Source organism: Manis javanica, chromosome 6 (assembly GCF_040802235.1).
Source record: "Manis javanica isolate MJ-LG chromosome 6, MJ_LKY, whole genome shotgun sequence".
NCBI classification, from domain to species: Eukaryota; Metazoa; Chordata; class Mammalia; order Pholidota; family Manidae; genus Manis; species Manis javanica.
Genome location: NC_133161.1, coordinates 33,668,327 through 33,687,681, shown reverse-complemented (window position 1 = coordinate 33,687,681; position 19,355 = coordinate 33,668,327). Strand labels below are relative to the sequence as shown.

Here is a 19,355-nt window from a genome sequence, read left to right as displayed (position 1 = left end):
CATTTGCGGGTAGGGTCCAGGCAACCATGATTATCCAGAGCTCCTCAGTTAATTCCGAGGTGCAGGTCAGACTTAGAACCGATGAAATTTTCAATCTGTATATATTGCCCTATAACAAATAAGCTTGTAAAATGGGCAGAGCATTCAGGTTTTATTTGGATATTTAAAGCCTTTTTTTTAAAAGTGGTTTCCTGCAGTTAAGATTGATCCATAGGAGCTAGTAGCTGTGGCTGCCTGTTTGGGAGCACCGGGTACTGGCTTCTGGTTTTGTCCCCTTATCCTTTTGGGAGGTTGTTTTCTACAGAGATGTTTACATTGTTCAGAATGTGTTCCTTTCTTTTAGTTTCACTATGCAACACTTTAAGTTTTGTAATATTAGAAGAAAACTATCATAATTTGTACTGTAGCCTTGTTAAACTGCACAGTGAGGGTGGATGGCACAAAGGACTTTAAAATCTAAAACTTGATTGGCTAAGGAATTATTTGATTGTTTTAGGAACCTTGAGATATTAAACCCAAATCAAGGTTTATGTTACATATGAATCAAATTCTTTAAGGATGAAAACCCATTTGCTCTTTCTTCTGAAGAATTACAAATGCCTGCTTCGTTCATCTTTTGACACTCGTTCCCAAATTGGAAAAAGCTATCTCTTTCAGTTAAAAATTTCTGGAGTAAACAGACTCCCAATCAAGTATTTGTAGGTACATTGGAAAGAATATCTCCTTAACTATTACAGCTAGAGTTTGTTCTTGGAATAGAGCAAAGTCCCTTATAATAGAGATACAGTTTACCTAGGAGTCATATTAATAAGTAAAAAAAAAATGAGCTTTTTGAATAATATATGAATTCATATGATACCAGTAGTACCTAGGCATTTGGGACAATACATAATTAGTTTCAATTCCCTTTGAGAGAGAAATGTGATGTTAAAATAAATTGCTGATGAAGCATATACTTTGGAGAACACTGCATTTCAAAACTTTGCGCAGTATCAGCTATTTCTTTCAGTGGTATGGAAATATGAAAATATAGCATAGACTGAGAAGATTTATTAGGGGCAGTTTTAAACCATTCTTACCGTGTAAAAGTTCATAGTTGGCTCATTCAGGACTAGTTACTGAAAGAAAAATAATAGCAAATATTTATAGGCCTGCTGGGAAAACATTAGTTCTATATAATTTCTGGCACCATTGTTTGTAGCCAGTAAACCAATAATAATCATTTGCTTGTATAAGAATAAGCAGCAGCACAATAAGCATTTAAAAGAGCTTGGTCATTTAGTTATTAAGAGTTACTTTTTTTTTACAAAATACTGGATAATGGACCTACTTCAGAAAATCAGCACTTACAGAGTAAGAAGACATAGAATTGTGAAATAAATATGTTCTGAGGGAACAGAGTTTGGAGCAAACCGATTTTATTAAGTACACACAGCCTATGTATTAGACCCTGTGCAGGTACCATTTACCATCCAGTCCTGAGTTTTTGAGGCACACAGACAAAATAACTGTCTTGCCATCTTTCGTCCAGCTTTTAGAAGTTTTTCCTCTGAAACTGTAGCATTTTATCATCGTTATCCTAGATACATTGAAAAGTTTCCTTCCTGGGAAATGAAGGCCATTGTTTAGCCAAGGGCTCATCACCCTTTGTTCATCATCTTTCCCAGGTTTGCTCATTTTAATAAACATTGAGTTCATGATCAATCCTTGTCCCCATTAAGCCTAAAGAAAATGAGTTTGTTATAAGACTCACTGTGAAGAAGTCTTCAGTTCAGTGCACTTTTCTGATGACATCCACAGTGTTAAGGTAAAATTTAAATGAAAAAGTTCACAGAGTATGTGCTTAATGTGCAGAGAACACAAAGGTGTGGGAGTGTTTATTTTCTGCATTTAATTTTTTTTTTTATAACTAAAAACAAACAAAAGCCCAACCACTACTTCTTGGATTCAAAAAGTGAAATCGGATAACCAAGCTCACAGAGACAGGTCTCCAGCTCTGGCAGGCTGAGTAGGTACGATTATAGCTTGGTCAGTAATAATGACAGATTTTAGTGTCCATTTTAGTGTACAAAACACTAAATTACAATGAATTGAAAAAAATGGGTGGTTTATCGTCCTAGAATAGCATTTCTTGAGGGGAAGGATGACTTTAAATCATTTGGGGACAGTTTTAGCCTGTTCCCTTTTAACTGTAGGTACAGCTTTATTTTCACAACTCTGCTATTAATACAATGTGAAAATGTTTGGGGAAGGTCTGTTTGGAAGAAAGGCTCATTATCGTGTACCTCTCCACCCTCGACATACCCCGGTGATATTTTGGTGCATAGAATTAATATTAAACTCAATCCCTTGGAAAATGCCATAAAGAAGTTTCATTATTTAGGTAACTTAATTTTTATATTTTCATAAGGGTTGCTTCAACTTAGAGAGTTTCCAGTCAGCTGGGCCTGACGCAATGCGCTCCAGTGTGCCTTGCAGCTTAACTGCTGAAATCTCTCACACCGTTAGTGATTATGTATGCAGACTCTGGAAGAAGTGGAGGTGTCACTGATGACAGATACAAACATAGCATGGTGCTTTTTTAAAGTAGGAGAAAGTACACATGTGGCAAGCCAATTAGCTTGACTCCCATACTCTATATAGACAAAGTGTTTGGAGGAAAAATAAAAATGAAATAATGGCCGAAAACTTGACTGACTTATCAGCCAGCTGGACTTTTGATGGGGATGAGGCTACTGGTCAGAGATATTAAAGGGGTAGCACCAGTGCCCGTGCTCAGAGAAGGCAGTGAGCATTTAGAGGGGGTGAGGCACCGTATCCAAAGATTTGGATTCTAATGCTGCCTGAAACTCACTCTCTGTGGGTCATTGGGCAAGCACTTTTGTCTTTTAAAAGCTTCAATTCCTGCATCTTTAGAATATAGATTGGAGGTCCTTCTTTCGTCACTACCTCCATGAGGTTGGTGAAGGGGCAGACATGGAAATCTAAAAGGAAATATTTTGTTAAGCCTAAGTTTCTGGATGGATATTAGTTATGCCTAAGGGTGAGTGAACGTAACTAAAACCTGTGTAAAGGAAGAAATACAGGACCGTTTTGAGTCATGTCTTGGAAAGAATGGAAACCCTTCCTTAATCACATTTTCAGGCTGAACCAGAGAGTCTGAACAGTGAAAGTGATGCATGATCTCTGAATTCTCTCACTGGTTATCTTGGAGTTGGGGGAAGAGTGGAGTACACATGTCATGGCCTCTCTTATGTTACCATTAAAAAAAAAACCAAACACATCATTAGAATGTCCCACAAAATTTTGAGGAAATGACTCACTGTACTGAAGTGACCCATCTTTATTTTAAAATTAATTTTCAGTTTTAAATGTAATGGAATATCTCAATTAGAAAGATATACAAAAGAATATTCTTCTACAAAAATTACTCTTTTGTCCTTGATTCCTGGTAACACCAGACTCTCTAAGTGTTTTCAGTAAAATGATGCTTTCACCTAAGTACCAACCAAATCAGTAGCAATTCATTGGTTTCTGAACTTCATGTGCTAATAAATGGAAATCTGATTTTTCTTAACATTTAGTGAACTCCTTTAAAAAGAAAAACCAGGAATATGGCAAACACCAATGTTTATACCAATATGCTCAGATTTAACGAGTGTTATCATTAATTTGGCAAATTTACATAAGGTTTTTGTTTTTAAAAATAAAATGTTCAGCATGACAGATTGAACATTATGTATTCCATTCTTTTTGGAAATACCACTTAAATGATAGCAGATTAATAATTTTTAAAATAATATTTAAGGAAGAGGACACAAGGAAATTAGTGAATTAGAGATGTTAAGAACTTTCTGGAAGTTGGAAAGTAGATGGAGAAACAATGGAGAAGCCAGACATAAGTGCCAATATGATACAGTAGATCATTCTCCACAAAAGACTCAAATTCAAGATTTGGAGGCACCAGGGCTCTAGGAGTCTGGGGTGAAATTTGGACTGGACAAGGAAAGTGCAGGTTCAAAGTTCATGAACGGAAGACTTTGACCTTTGGGTCTGCTCCATCCCCTGAGTCTGATCAGCCATGTTACTCCTGCTCCAACTCTCACAAGACACAAAACACTAGAGAGCGATGCACTGCAGAGCTGAAACCAGGGTGGCTGCCGCCCCTGGACACCTGGCACAGCAGAGCAGAGGCCTGAGTGGTATAATGACCACAAGGGTGCTTAGTGAAAATGTACATCCTCAGTGACAACACAGCTGCAGTCCCTACCTCTTTTCCCCTTAAGTATGGATGGTCATGAACCAGATACTACTAACCAGAAAGAGAAAAATTTGTTCACTAGTTCTCCAATTTTAGGGAAAAAATGGAAAAAATTTAATCTTACCTCCCACTGGTTACCATTTTCTCTAGTAGCAGCCCTCAGCCCCTGGCACCTCGCTAAGAGCAGAAGGGCCATGAACCTTGTTAAATCAGTCATTGCTGGCTGTAGATGGATAGAAAAGTGTCCAATCCCTAAACTCCTCCAGGTTAATCTTGCTCTCGATGAATGTTTCTGTTTAAGATATCATACCTTCCATGCTCTCATACTTCTTTCTCTAGAAAAAGAAGAAAAATTTAATAATTACATTAGTAAATATTATCTAGATGACTTAAATCCTAAATTACAAGGCCCCAGTGAAATGGTGCATGTATAGATTCTTTCCAGATTGTTTTCTAGATATTATGTCATCTACACACTGTTTTTCTACGTGCTGACAATGAATCATGGACCTGTATATTAAAGTTAGGGAAGGTGCCTTAGAGATCAGTGTGTTTAGCCTCCGTGATTTTTTTTTTTTTTAATCTGGAAAATTGAACCAGAAAGAGGTAAACAAATTGTCCAAAGCTGCCCAGGTAGGTAGTGGCAGAAGCTGGGCTATAAATTTTGAAAATGATCTTTCGATTATCAACAAGAATACGTAATTACTACTTGCTATTTGTAAACCACAATGAGGGATTTGAAAGGCTATATTAATAGAAAATAATTACTAGAAATTAATAGGAACTTTTAAGGCCCCAGGAAGATAAACTTATTCAATTCACTGTCCAATTGCCCTTTTTGTTCTCCCCTAAGAGTCTGCCTTCATGATAAAAATTGCTCTTTGTCAGCTTTCTACCCACCTGTAGTTCCAGTATTAGAATTTTGATTCTCAGGTGGAGTATGTAAGGCAGAAGATTGGAGAAATGCTGGAGTACGTTTCCTGAAACCACACAAGGTATTACTAAAGGGTGTGTGTTGCTCAAATAAACTCTGTGCAGTTGGAAAAAGGTTGAGAGTTACTGCTAGAGAATTGTGTTTTAATTGAGTAAAGGAATCTGATTTAGGAAACCCGAATAAAATATGAAGGTACATGCAAATCAAAGTTCCATTTCTAAAATCGGAGCAGATTCTTAAGAACAGTAGCAAGATTGCCTCACAACCATTCATTTTACTATTAAAGAGCATCAAATAATTCATGCTGTTCTCTTTAGCCTCAGAACAATTTTCACCCAATTTCAATATAAATAGATTTGTACATTTCAGAGAAATGGATATATTTCTTTCTTGGAAAGTAATTAAAGGATAAGATTTCTATAAGTGTTCCCTAATATTCCAAATCGTGGTTGTATTTTACATTTATATATAGTCGATGGCCCCTTTATGTAACTTCCTAAGCTCTTTTTATTGGGAGTGTCTTGATTCACAGTAAGTATTTAAGTCAAATTCTGGTCAGTTATACTGAGAGTGGTCTTTTAAATGAATAATTTATTGTAGTAATGGCTTAAATGGTGAAAAAGCACTATATCTGGAAGAATATTGCCAGGAACTGTTTATGGAGGCGTATTCTATGATTTTCTAATATATTCATTAATGTTTATAATTTGAAGCAGGCAGTAAATGGGGTCAACAAGACTCTGAGTATTATCTAGCCACACTGGCTGCCCATCAGTCCAGCACATGTGCTGAGCCCTGTTCTGCCTCAGGACTTCCACGTGTTGTGAGCCTGGCCTGGAACCCCGTTCCTCCTCCTTGCCAGGCCCCTTCTCCTTCAGATCTCTGTTGAGGTGCCATTCGTAGTTACCCAAGCCAAAACAGTTTTCCTTGTTATTTTCTCTGATAGTAGTACTTTTCCTTTACAGCATTTACCACAATTTCAAATTGTACATTGTGTTTATTGTTTAGTTACATGTTTAGTGTTTTTTTGTTCACCTCTACTTAATGAGTCTTAGCACTGTGTCTGATTCATAGTAGATGTTCAATAAGTATTTGGTAAAAGAATACATAACATATAAAAAAAAACATAATTTTATATACATAATGAGCACTTTCATCAGCTCTTTATTTTCAGGTGCTGAGATCTGAGTTTTCTTTGTTTATTTTCACTAGCTCCAGTTGTTATTTATGGATTTTTGTCTACTACTAGAAAACAGAGCAACACGTTGGTGAAATTGATACGAGATCTATGGTGGTGAATAAATTTGACATTCTCATTTTTCCAATTCATTTGAATTACAAATAGTAATTGGCCTTATAAATGACACAATGTGTGTGAGATAATTGTGGAGGTTTGGAGAATAAAGGTAGTAGTTATAGTTTGAAAAATCATCTAGGTTAAGTAGAAGTCAGAATATATCAGAGAAACGAAGGAAGGCAATCATGCTTCTGTTTTCCTTGCCCCAGGTAAGCAATGTGTACTTATAAGGATTTTATTAAATGATTGAATTTGAGAGCTGTGGAATGAACATTATTGCTTCTGTCTATCGTCTGTCATTCATTTTTCTAAGTGGACCATGGTTCTAGGTGCTGGAGGAGGTTGTTAGAAGTGCTGGGCATTTGTAAGTAGCACTTAGTAAATGCTCATTGAGTGACTATACGAATGAATGAATGGAATGTTTCTTGCCATGGAGGAGCATGCAGTCTGCTGGGGAGGGCAAACCTTTAAAGAGATTTTGCCCTCAGGCAAGAGTGGAAGGACCTTTGGGCTCAGCATGTGACCCAGTGCTGAGCGATGAGAAGTGAGGGACATCTGGAGAGTTTCTGGGAAAGGATTTATATATATATTCTGAAAGAAAGAGCACCCACTTTTTTCAAGGACTGTCATCATCTCTGGATGTGATGTGTCTGGAAATGTGTCAGAGAGTCTTCTAACTGAGGGGAACAGTCAGATGGGAAAGTTGATTTGCTGAGGATGATGGTGAAAGTACAGAACCTGCGAAATTAGTAATACCAGACCTGCCCTATCTTTGAATTTCTGGTTATACAAGATATAAGTATCTGTAAGTTCTCTGAGGGGAAGCTGTTTGTAAATTTTGTTCACTGGAATATTCTTTATGCCTTGAACAGTTGCTGGCACTATAGTATACACTCAACATCTTATAGTAATTCATTTAGTTTGCAGCCAGAGGTACCTTTTGATGGATTTAGTGGGTTTTAATGGCAAAATGGGGGAAGAAATATTTGTAAAAACATGTTAATCTTTAAATGTGGTAAATGAGTCTGTTCATCTAGGTTTAGCCATTTCCTGGTACTTAGGTTTGGGTAACATTCTGTTACCACAGAGGTTAAAATCATCTTGATACATTGATGAAGATAAGAATGTAAAATTCACATTCCCCAAATCAGGCGCCAGAATATTAAAACAGCCTTATAGGGGGACAAGGCAGGGTGATTTCATCTTAGGTGAAAACACAATGAGAATAATGAGAAATAGTGTTACTGTACTTACTCATTTATATATTGAAACCTTTCCATTATGTTTAAGCTCTAGTCTGTTGTTCACATGTACAAAATAATTCAAAATTCACTTATGTGCATTTACCTCTGCATGTTTGGAAACTTTATTACTCCATTTTTCTGAATATTGTTGATAGTTATGTGGGATAAGCAGCTTGCTCAGTACTTCTTTGTGGAAGAAACTCTCCAGGATCCCTTATAGGCATTGGACATGATACTTAGGGCCATCCCATCCCAGCCTACATACAGTCAGTCTGAAAACTTTGCTTGGAGTCCTAAATTTTCAAATCATGTCAAAGAGAGCATCCTCTATAGCAAGAACTGTTAAATAAAGAACAAAGGTTTCCCTGTCTTAGGCCATATCTTAAAGGAATTTATTGAAGAGTGAAAAGATACCCTAATAAATATTCACCAATGAACTCTGATGGTTGTGAGCTATATTCAAGCCGTGGAGAATTCATAATAATGGAATTTGCTTTTGTTCTGATTTATCTTATATAGGCTACCAGAAATTTACTTTTTAAATGCTCAGTTGGCAATTCAGTTTCCTCTGCCTAATTCCATATCTTCTAACTGGAACTTCATTTGCATTTCTGCTACTCTGACTTCAAGGAGATACCAGTTTTACTTGTACATTAAGTTGGATTACAGGGAGGTGGAAAAACTTCTAGATATATGATTTGGTACTGACTTTTCTTATGCTATTTTCAGAAAGGTCACTTAGCTAGTATTTTTGATGCATTTCCCTACACACTGTATGATATCTGTAACTGAATCTTTAATTCCCTTGTTATAACAGAGAATTTCTTGAATCCTTACTACAGCTTCACCATCCTCATATTATGCTTTTACAGCAATTCCCTAGACTCATGAAGGTGAAGGATGAAGTTTATAATGGTACTGAATACCAAACTGTTGCTTGATTTATTCAGGAAGGTTGTTATATACTGGGATCAAGTGACAGCTTAAAAGCTAGTATAATTCATCATCATCAGCTAATTTTCACTGGGTGTCTGCTGGGTGCTGAACATTGTACAAGGCTCTTTGGCAGCAGGTATGCACGTGATAAGGTTGATGGAACTCTAAGACAGAATTTTGTCCTTAAGGCACACTCCACATAATCAAAGGCAAGTCAGTAAATGCCCAGTATTATCAAGCTGTGTGTACAAGATGTAAGAAACTAAAATACTTTATTTCTGAAGGGTTCTTTTTAGTAAAATGGGGTTCTGCTGTCATTAATATCTATACTGACACAAGAAAAAAGGGTGATGTTGGATGGGCCAAGAATAGGTGTCTATGGTCCTGTCCTTGGCTGACCAGCACACATTTATGTATGTGTGTACACAGATATACTCTTTGTTCCCACACATATAATTTCAAAATAATTTCTGATGAGATCCAGTTATCCTCAGGCACACATATGTGTATTCTGCCTTTCCCTAATGGAAGATGAACTCACATCCAGATGAGGCACCTAGAGCTAGTGTCTTGTGGCCATTGTTCCACAGACCTCTGGGTGGTTTATTCCTCCTCTGAAATGATTCAGAAATCTGATCTTGATCAAATTAGGATGCAGCTCCTGATGATCTGGCAGCTTAGGTTTTAAAATCTATCTGATTGCACAATGGTGAAGGAAGTGTAGGATAGCTGCAGTGCAAACTCTCAAGTTATAGTACTGGTCTCGGGAATACCTATCCCTCTGGCTGGGGATGGGACAGAAGATGATGTGGCCAGGGACTGTCATAAGCCTCTTTTTATTGAGTTTCTTCTCTGACCTTGGCCTGGGATCTGTGTCCAGCGGGTATGTATAGCCCCAGGGTCATCTGCTGAGATTTCCTGTGTTGGGCATCCTTCGTGGCCGCATGTGGGAAGCGTACAGGGAGGATTCCCTTGCAGGGGCCTTAGCACTTATTTTTCTGTTGGTAACAAGGACTTAGATTCAGAGATTGCCCTAGGGGAGAACAGTCACAAGCCTTTATTTGCTAGGGTAGGAATTTTACTAGCCATACAATTTCTTTAATATCTTTGTTAGTTGCTTATCAATATCCCTTTTTTGGAGGTGGTGACTTCATCTTCTGGTAACTGGCACCAAAAGTTGCATCAAATAATGATCTTTGACTCTGGTTCCTTGCCTTGCTACATTTGTTTTTGAGCTCTGGGCTTCCTCTATCTCTTTTGTCTCAATTTAATGGCTTCCTGTCACTAGAGCTACTTCTGTGGGTTGTGAGGCTTGACCCTGACGCTGCCCCTTCCACAGGCTGTGTCCCTTGTGAGTGAGTTACACGAACTACTGATGGGCAGTGAGTGGCAGAAGCACTTGAGAGCCTGGGGTTTCAGGTTTCCACAGTTCATGCTCCTCCCGAATATGCGTTATTCCATTTTCTTGCACTTCATGTTTACCTAATCAGCACACTAAATTTAGACTGAACAAGTAATTTGACTGCTGAAGGTCAGCTAACATGTGTGAGTATATGAACTTTAGTGGTCCCACGTCACCAACTACCAGGGCTGTTGCTTATGGCTGTACATCTGTGAATTGCTCAAACGCAAGTGGGATGCCAGAATCCAGCCCTTGCTCTGCTTACTAAGGCTTGCACTCAGGAGAGAAGGCGTTTTGAAATTTGCTCAGAGGGGAGCCTTTTTCAATGTACACAATGGTGAACTTATTTGTGTGTTGCTCGCTCCAGTTGTGTTGCTTGCAGGTGAACGTAGCTGTCTTCAATAAAGCTGCACGCTTTTTCCAGTTGGCTTTTGCCTCAGCTAGTTGGAATGGAGTTTTCGGTTTTATTGTAGTAGCTATTGAAAGCTGTAAAAAGGTCCAATATACCAATAACTGAATAGTTTTCTGCAAAGTGCCCTGAAGCTCCAGGCCTCAGTGTGCACAGGATCAGTTCTGATCTCCAAGAACTGATGGCAGTTTAACTACTTTGCTACTGTTTCAAGTGAATACTTACAAAATGAATATTAATAATATATTTATCTTTGCCTATAAACCTATATTGTGAAACATTCTCAAGGTCAAAGAAATGTCTAACTGATGGTCTGCAGGCTGAGGTTGAGTAGTAGCCCCTGTGCTTCTTGTCTTGCTGTTGCTTTGAGAGTTCTGAGGAAAGCTTGCATTTGCTGAGACTTAACACAGTAAAAGAAGGGCTTTGCAAGCTTCTGCTTGTCCACTGATTCTTTAAATAGTGAAAGAAACTAGTCTATACCTTTAAAAAAAACAACAGATGTATTTGTCCTGAATGAGCCTATTATTACATATTAGAAAACTCAGGAGCGATTCTTCAGAAGAACATGAAGGCATTAATTCCTTGTAAAGTTACCATATTATAAAAATTTCAGTATGGAAAATACATTTTCAGAAGATCGTGCCCTTGTGTTATCTTTTTATTGAATTAATATGTTTTCTGTCATACAAAAAAAAACACAGCTTATGTTACTTATATTGTATTAACTATAAGCACATCTGCCTTTAGATGTTTTATTATACAATTATAAATAATTACTAGCAGAGGTTACATTATCAGTTGGACCAAATGATGGAAATACCTATTAGGTCAGAGAACAAAGGGGCCCCACTACAGAGACCCCGTCTTCACTATGGGATTATATGAGAGGACAGTATATATATATAAATATATATATTTAGTATATAAATAAAGCTTGTAGACAGCAAAAAAAAAAAAAAAATCTTAAAATATTCTTTTGTCAAATATATGAGTTCTGGGCTCATATTATCCAGATAAGTTAACTAGAAACACTGATGTGTAAAAGCTGGCACAAACTAAGGCCAAATTTATCATGCAAATGCGGATTAAAAACAATCATTAGAGAAAAACTATATTTGGAAGGGATACAAAAAAATTTTTTTTTGTTACTCATCGGTTTGCTATCTGGCGACTTTTCAGTAATACTTTAGAAGTCCATTGCTTTCCTTAATAATCTGTATTTTTTAATTTATTTTTCTATCAAGTTGTAATTACTCTGAAAAATAAAAGGTAATATTTGTGTATTTATTTGAAACCTATTTATTTACAAAAAGATCTTGGGATGGTTTATAGGGAAAAAAAAATTCCCTAGTAACAGAATAAAAAATAAAAGCCAAACAGTAAAATCAGAAAGAAAAATAGAAGGAAGATTATGTAGGGGAGAGTACGGAAAGGAAAAATGATAGTATAGAACTGGGAAGTTAAGTCTCTCCATACCCATGAAAGTCTATCATTTTTTCTCATTTTCCCAATGAAGGGCCTAATGCCCAGGAGATGAAGTGATTTTCTCAGGCTCACAGAACTGGGAAATATTGACTCTAGAATTCAAATCCTGGGGGGCTTGCTCAAAACCTATGCAGTTCCTACTATCTGCTGTTGCCAGTACTGTTTGAGGAAAACAATAGTAGTGGTGCACAAATTGTTCCTGATGAAAGGTAATCAACGGGTTCCAGTTTCCTGAGACTGGTTTTAAAACTTAAAGTTTTGCATCCCAGCACTTCCCTCAGTCTTGAGTAAACCAGGATGGTTGGTCACCATACCTAATTTACTCCTGGCTGTGGTTAGGAGAGAAATTTGACATAATTATATGATTGTCTTCAAATGGCAGAGTAAGGTTGGGATACTTTTGCTACAAAACTCCTTGATGCATTATTTTTCCTCAGTAATAATCAGGTCCTGCATTGTAAAGCTGAATTGCTGCTTTCTAAGATTCACCACAGGCTCTGGATTTGGCAGTGGTCTTTCTACTGCTACCAATATATTCTTGTATCTCTCTTTCTAGTGAAATTTAGAATCTTTGGGATCATTTCGACTAGGGGCGGTTTATATATGTTCTGTGTATAAATACTGTACATATGTGTTAATAGGCTTTGATAGAAGCTATTAATGCTTTATAACAATGAGTCCAGCCATAATCCTATGGCTAAATAAAAGCTTATTTCTACGTAAGAATACAAGATGGGCATTCCAGGTCAGTGAGAGGCTGTCCTCCCTGCCACCAGGCAGATTGCTTCTATTTGGATTCTCCAGCATCCCTGAAGGTATTTCCCTCAGCCTTGTGCAGAGCTGGGTTGCTGGCGAGTACAAGAAAGCACGTAGAGTGAGGACACACCCAACCAAGTCTTAGGCCTAGGCCTAGAAGGGGCAGAAATAATTTCTGTGAACACGGAAACATGGCAGACCTGGACTGCAAGGAAGGCTGGGAAATGGGTTGGCCAAATGCTCAGTACAATGAGGAGAATGGATTTGGGGAAAACCTAGGAGTTTCCCTCTTCCAAGCTCTACATAAATATGTTTAAGTACTTTCTCCACATTCCTTATCAAATGAAGAAAAATGATTCATTCTCCAAATAGCTTCTAAAGTTTTATCCTTTTGTTTGTAAAGAAGTACCTCTAACCCCTGTCACTTGGTGATTCATTTTGTGATCATCAAAACTGAGTTACTGCTTAAAACGCTGTTAGATGGCAACACCAGCATGAGACAATCCCTCCGTCCTGTGAATTCCCAATCATGTGGTCAAAGAATTTGTTATTCTCAGATTGATCAATGTTCCAAAAAAGTCACAATTCCAAAATACATTTCAATATGTTAATATAGATTAAAAAATGAAGATGGGAATATGTGATGAAAAAGTTCAGTGGCTCAAGAGGTAAACAGAAAATTTCAGGAGGCCTTTGGAGAACTAAAGCAGTGAGGTGGAAAATGTCAGGAGCTTCCAGATTGTGTGTCAGGATGTGAGGTCTTTCCAGGGTCTGCACACTGAGAAAGGCTTGCCTCGGCTGATGAACAGGGTTGGCCATCAGCACATTTGCCTTAGTAGATTTTAGCCTAAATCTACATTATATCAATAAATACAGTGATGTAGCTCTATCGTATTGTGCATATTGAAGTGCCTTTTAAAACTGTTATTGTACATAGATGCAAGTAATATGTATATGTAATATACTATTTTGCCATATATATATATATACACACATACATATATATATATATGAAATCTCTACCATTTTTGTGTGTATATATTCATACTTGTGTGCCTCTCTGTATCACACTGACCATTGCACAGGGCACCCCATAAAAGCTTTGTTACCTATCTCTGGAGAGAGTAATTTCAGTTTATACAAGTCATTTCCTCCCTTCCATATTTTATTTTGATAATTTTGTTATTGACAATTTTAAATTCTAAGCATTTACTTTCTGTTTATTTTATTTTTTTTGTATGTGTACACCACCATGTACACTGCCTAAAAGGTATGAAGATTCTTTTGTAATTTTATTAAATCTGACTTGTGTAAAGAGACCAGTGACTGAAGATGATTCACAAATGGTAATAGATTATATGCTATAGCAAAATGTGGCCTTATATTGCTACTCCAGCAGCCGCAGTTTCAAGTGTAGTTATTACTGGCTACAATATCACCCAGCTTTTTAAAAAATTTATCAAAAGAAGTTCATGCTATTGACTCATTACTCCCATATTTGTTATTCTTATTGTAAATCACTAGATAGAATTCTATTGGTTTCCTTCCTGATTGAAAACACTTGAGCCTAGGAAGTACAGTATTTCTTAAGACATTTGTAACTATTCATCATGGATATTAAAATTATAATCATGTTTCATTGTGTAAGCAATGGTTAAAAAAAAAACTCTTTACACATATGGTAAGCGGGTGACCAGTGCTATCCAGGTTTGTCGATGCTGAATGTTCATATAACTGGTATTTGAAATTTTGATGTGTATTGCATTCGTTACTGAATATCAAGAATACATTTTTTTCCTCGTATAGAGTACATTTAAAATGGGGTCTTTTGTAGAAGCACCCATCCTGTTTAGAATGATATAAGAGATGCTGAATGTTCACATATCAAACAAAATGCCAGTTTTCTGTAGAAAAGAGGTGTCAAAAAGTTTCTTTGTACCTTTAACGCATGTGATTATGTAGTACAAAATGCAGAGTTTGTAAAATTTCTTGAATATACAGGCAAAAAAATGAATAATTCAAAACAACCCATAAGTTCTACATTCTATTGTCCCTTTCTAACACAGGCAGAAGATAGCAGTGTGCTCCCAATAGAGCTGAATTTGCACAAGTTACACCTCTGAAAATGCCAGATGGTCTATGGTCTACTTTTGAGAGCTGTCACATATGTAAAGATTTGAAAAAAGAAAGACAGCTGAATGAGAGCAGTGGATCATTAAAGGGGGAGTGTGGGTCCCTAGGCATCACTTGTGTTTTAAGAAGCACTGGGTCGTTCCATATTAGTGTGCTTTTTTTTAAAGCCATACACAACTTTTACACAATAAGGAAAAGAAATCTGTTTAAAGTCAAGTAGTTACAGCTTAATTAGTCAGACATTTTGTTCTTGTTTGAGAATAAAATTGTGTGTCCGCTTTGGTTTTAGTTGTCACTTTACCAGAAGATTCAAGTCATACCCATGAAAATTATCAGTGAAGTTGAAATAAATGTCTGTTAAGATAACTAATATATCTAAGGTTTATCCAGGTTTGATTTGACTTGGATACTGCATGTATCTGATAAAAACCATTAAGCTAAAAATTGTTTTCATGTTAAAAAAAATTGGAGTGAGGAGACAATACTTGGTTATCTGATCATAGTATGAACTATAGTAAAAATAATTAGGTAACAGTGAAACAAAAATGAATGTACTATCATTTGTCTGCCAACAGACATAGATACCATTTTGAAGACTGAAATGTAGATAAATCATTAAGGATATGTTTGACTATCACTTCAGCCATAGCCAGTAATTTGCAAATAGTCAATTTTGATAGTAGAAAAAGGTCAAATCTGTCAGTTTTGGAATTTGTGGGAAGACAGTTATCTTTTACCACCTTTATTTTTATTTATTGGGAATGTTTAACTTACATAGTAAATTTAAATGTATATTGAATTATGGAAATTGATAGAACGTTTTTGATAAGAAGTGTCCCTAGCCTTGGTCAGTGATGTTTCAACTTAACCAAACTCTCAGACTGCTTGAATTATTCTTTTCAGAGATAAGATGGCCCAAAACATTCCATTTATTTGGTGAGATTACTGGAAAGTGCTCTGAAAAGAAGGCCAGATTAGGTTTAACTGTCTTTCTTTGGCATCCCTTTAAATACATATGCATAACTGGCTTTATGTTCAATAGCAGTCATTAGGATGTCATTCTAGTTGCTACAAGGAGTTACAGGAGCAGTAAATTAATCTCTAGATCAAATGATTGCATGTCCATAAGACATAGATCTCCTTTTGCAGATGACTTGACTGTTGATCTCAGCTATGAGAAGGGCATATATTCTGCTGCTAAACAGAGAAGTAAGCTTTTCTTCTTGTCAGAAGTAAGGAGAAAAGCAAAATATTTTGATGCATTTTACAACCAGTACACTCTCCCTTGTTTATCACTCAAGAACTGAAAAAGTGTAAGAGGAGTTCATGTATTTGTTTTATAAATCAGGTATAAATGTTAATAGACATTTGTCTTTGTCTGGACCAATGCCATACTGTTTGGTATGAAAGCATGCTTCAGTTTGTTAAGTATAAAAATGAATCTCTTCTCTTGAAATATGTACATTCGTGAGTAGGATATTTTGATATGCTAACCTGTTAGCATGTGTAAACAAGAGCAGAAGTAAACAACATATGCTAAAGACTTACTCAAATGCAAATGGCTTCTTTGTCAAAAATCTGTACCAAGTCTTAGCTGGTCCCCAGATCACAGGTAATCAGTCCCTCTTAGACATTATCAGTGCCATGTATAATTATTACAGCTTTGCATGAAATACTTTTTCTAAGTTGAAGAGTTCTTAGTATTCAGATTTCATTTACATTTCATAACTGTTAATAATGATAAATAGAAAAGGAGTTTAATTATAACAGAAGCTTTGATTTTGAAATTCCAGGAAATTATAGTAAAATTTTGACAGTGAATGATTTTTGTTGTTGCTCTTTTGTTTAACTGAAGTGCTATGACAGCTTTGCTTAGGAGTTGCACAGTCAAGGCAAATACTGATTTTAATAATCCATTGCTTAACCAATGTAAACAGATACCATTTTGGGGGATATCAATGCTCATAGCTGCAAAAATCAGAATCCATTTTAGCTAATTTACATAGAAAATAAATCTACTAGTAGTATATAAACTCCCTGAAAATTTAGCCAAAGATCTTGCCTATCCATTCAATGGTACTTTTCTAATGAAAACCCACTGTGGCACTATTAGCCAACTGGTCTGCTAGGAAGTGGACACCAGACACTGCACCCCACTGCCAAGACCAATAAATGCCTTCTTCACTATTTGTGCTGAAAGGCTCCACCTCCCCAGTGTGGCTGCCATCTTGCATTGGTCACTTCTACATGTAAGACATAATTCTGCTTGGTAGAACTTAGGTCACATACCTGCCGCCTAGCTGAAGAGGAGTCTAGGGATGGGACAGAGGAACTTCAGATTTTGTGAGAGTGTTCAGAAATGCTAGGCAACCCAAATAATGGATAGTCATCCTGCTTGTTTTATGATTCATTGTCCAAACAATCAAATTAGTTTGTCCTTCCTTGTGTCATGCTATTAACATAGTCTCTTGTATTTTGCTTTTAAACCAAAGTTTTGCTTTACATGCACAGGCATTGAGTACATCTGGAATATATTTGTATGAGATACACATGCACTTATATGTGCATGCACATGCATATTTGGAATTTTCTCTGCTGTTCCATTGGCTATGTCTTTGTCTGGACCAATGCCATACTGTTTTAGTTACTATAGTTTTAAAATATACTTTATATCTAATAAGTTTCTCAACCCTCTTTTTCTTCCTTAAAATTTTCTTAGTGATTCTTTAATTTTCCTTATAAATTTTTAGATCAGTTTTCAAGTTCTATAAACAAGCCTGTTGGAAATTTTATGGGAATTACACTAAACAAATAAATTGGGTAGAATTAACATTTTACTAAAATTTATACTTCAATTTATTAGGGTTTTCTGTTATGGCCTACAGTAATGTTCTCTAAGTTTTGCCATAAAATTTCTGTCCAGTTTTTCTAACTTAATTCTTAGATACTTACAGTGTTAGCTGGTAGATTTTTTGGCTGTTATGACTATTTTTTCTTGTATATTTGCTATTTGGTTATCATTGGCATAGAGAAATTTTATATAATTGATTTTAATGTGGTTGATTCTGTATATGTCTTGCAAAATCATTAGATTTTCATGATTAATAACTTCTTGGATTTCCCCTAAACATTCGAATTATGTATACATCTCAAATTTTAGTTTTTATTTCTCTTTCATGTTTGTTTATTTTGCCAGAATCTTCATTGTAAAGCTGCTTAAGAGGGATAAAGATGGGCATTCTTTTCTTGGTCTTGACCTAAATGGGAGCACCTTTAAAGGGTTGACATTTCATTCTGGTAGATGTATTTTATCAAATTAAGGAAGTGTTCTTTTATTCCTAACTTTTTGTAAATGGTTTATTTAAGAATCAAAATCAAAGATTTTCTTCAGGATTTAAGATGGAATTAAAAAGAAACACAACTGTATTTCTTTACATACTTTCCAGCTTTGATACCTGAATTTATTGTTAATTTTATCTCAAAAATAATTGAGTAGTTTGTCATTATCAGGGATATTGAGATAATACTGCTGTGTCTCTAGCACCCAAAAGAGGACCTGGTGCATAGAAAATTACTATTTGCTGCTGAATGAGTATTGAATTACTTTTTCAGATTTCCAACTTAAATTTTCTTTAAAAAAAAATCTTTTCTTTTTATATGTAAAGTCACCTTAGATGACACCCATCTGATTTTCACTTTTAATAATTATGCTTTCTCTGTATTATGTTATGTTTATTATTTGTTATATGGTATGTTAATATGTCCATGTTTATTAATAGCCTTTTTTTCCCCTCTCCATTGTTTGTATCATGGGTAAAATCCAAAAAAGTCTGTTACTGAATGTAGTTTATTTTCAGATATTAATTTCTTTTTTAACTGGATAAACTTTTCCTGTTGTTTAAATGTAGCCCAACCTCAGCGCTTGCCCCAGCTTCAAATGTCAGCACAGGAACCAAGTGAGGAGGAAATAGTGAAGATAAAGAACGGCCACACAAGTCTGAGCAATGGAAATGGAATTCACCATGGAGCGAAACACGTATCTGCAGATAATCGAAGACTTTCAGCGCCTGTTACTCAAAAAATGCATAGAAAACTTCAGTCCAGCTTGTCTGTAAACAGTGATATCAGTAAGAAGAGTAAAGTAAATGCTGTCTTTTCCCAAAAGACAGGCTCTTCACCTGAAGGTAAGTTTGAGATCTATGCATATTTTATTTGACCGTATGTAAAATCATATTCACTAGTAATTATTTGATCAAGAAAATATAAATGAAGAACCTTCCTTATCATTCAGACAAACAAGAATTTTGGTGAAGTGCAACTTTCCTAAAGGAAAGCACAAGCTAGGAAAGGAAGCGCTGGCAGCCAACATCCTGCTTTAGATTATTGTCTTCTAGAGTGAATAGTTATTACTTTAAATATAACTGCTATACTTATTTTTTAATACATTCAAAAATATGAATGCAACATTTTGGTGGCTTATGAATATATGTATTTTTTT

The 19,355-nt window shown here is 36.0% G+C and overlaps 1 protein-coding gene across 6 annotated transcripts in view; it reads left to right on the top strand.

Moving 5' to 3' along the window:
- The window catches only part of MDFIC (MyoD family inhibitor domain containing), a 95,598-nt gene that overhangs the window by 33,299 nt on the left and 42,944 nt on the right, over nt 1-19,355 (top strand). For all 6 annotated transcript variants that reach the window (XM_037027345.2, XM_037027341.2, XM_037027343.2 and 3 more), the window contains one exon: nt 18,766-19,041. In XM_037027345.2, the coding sequence (XP_036883240.1) occupies nt 18,766-19,041 (276 nt within the window). The remainder of the gene's footprint in view (nt 1-18,765; nt 19,042-19,355) is intronic.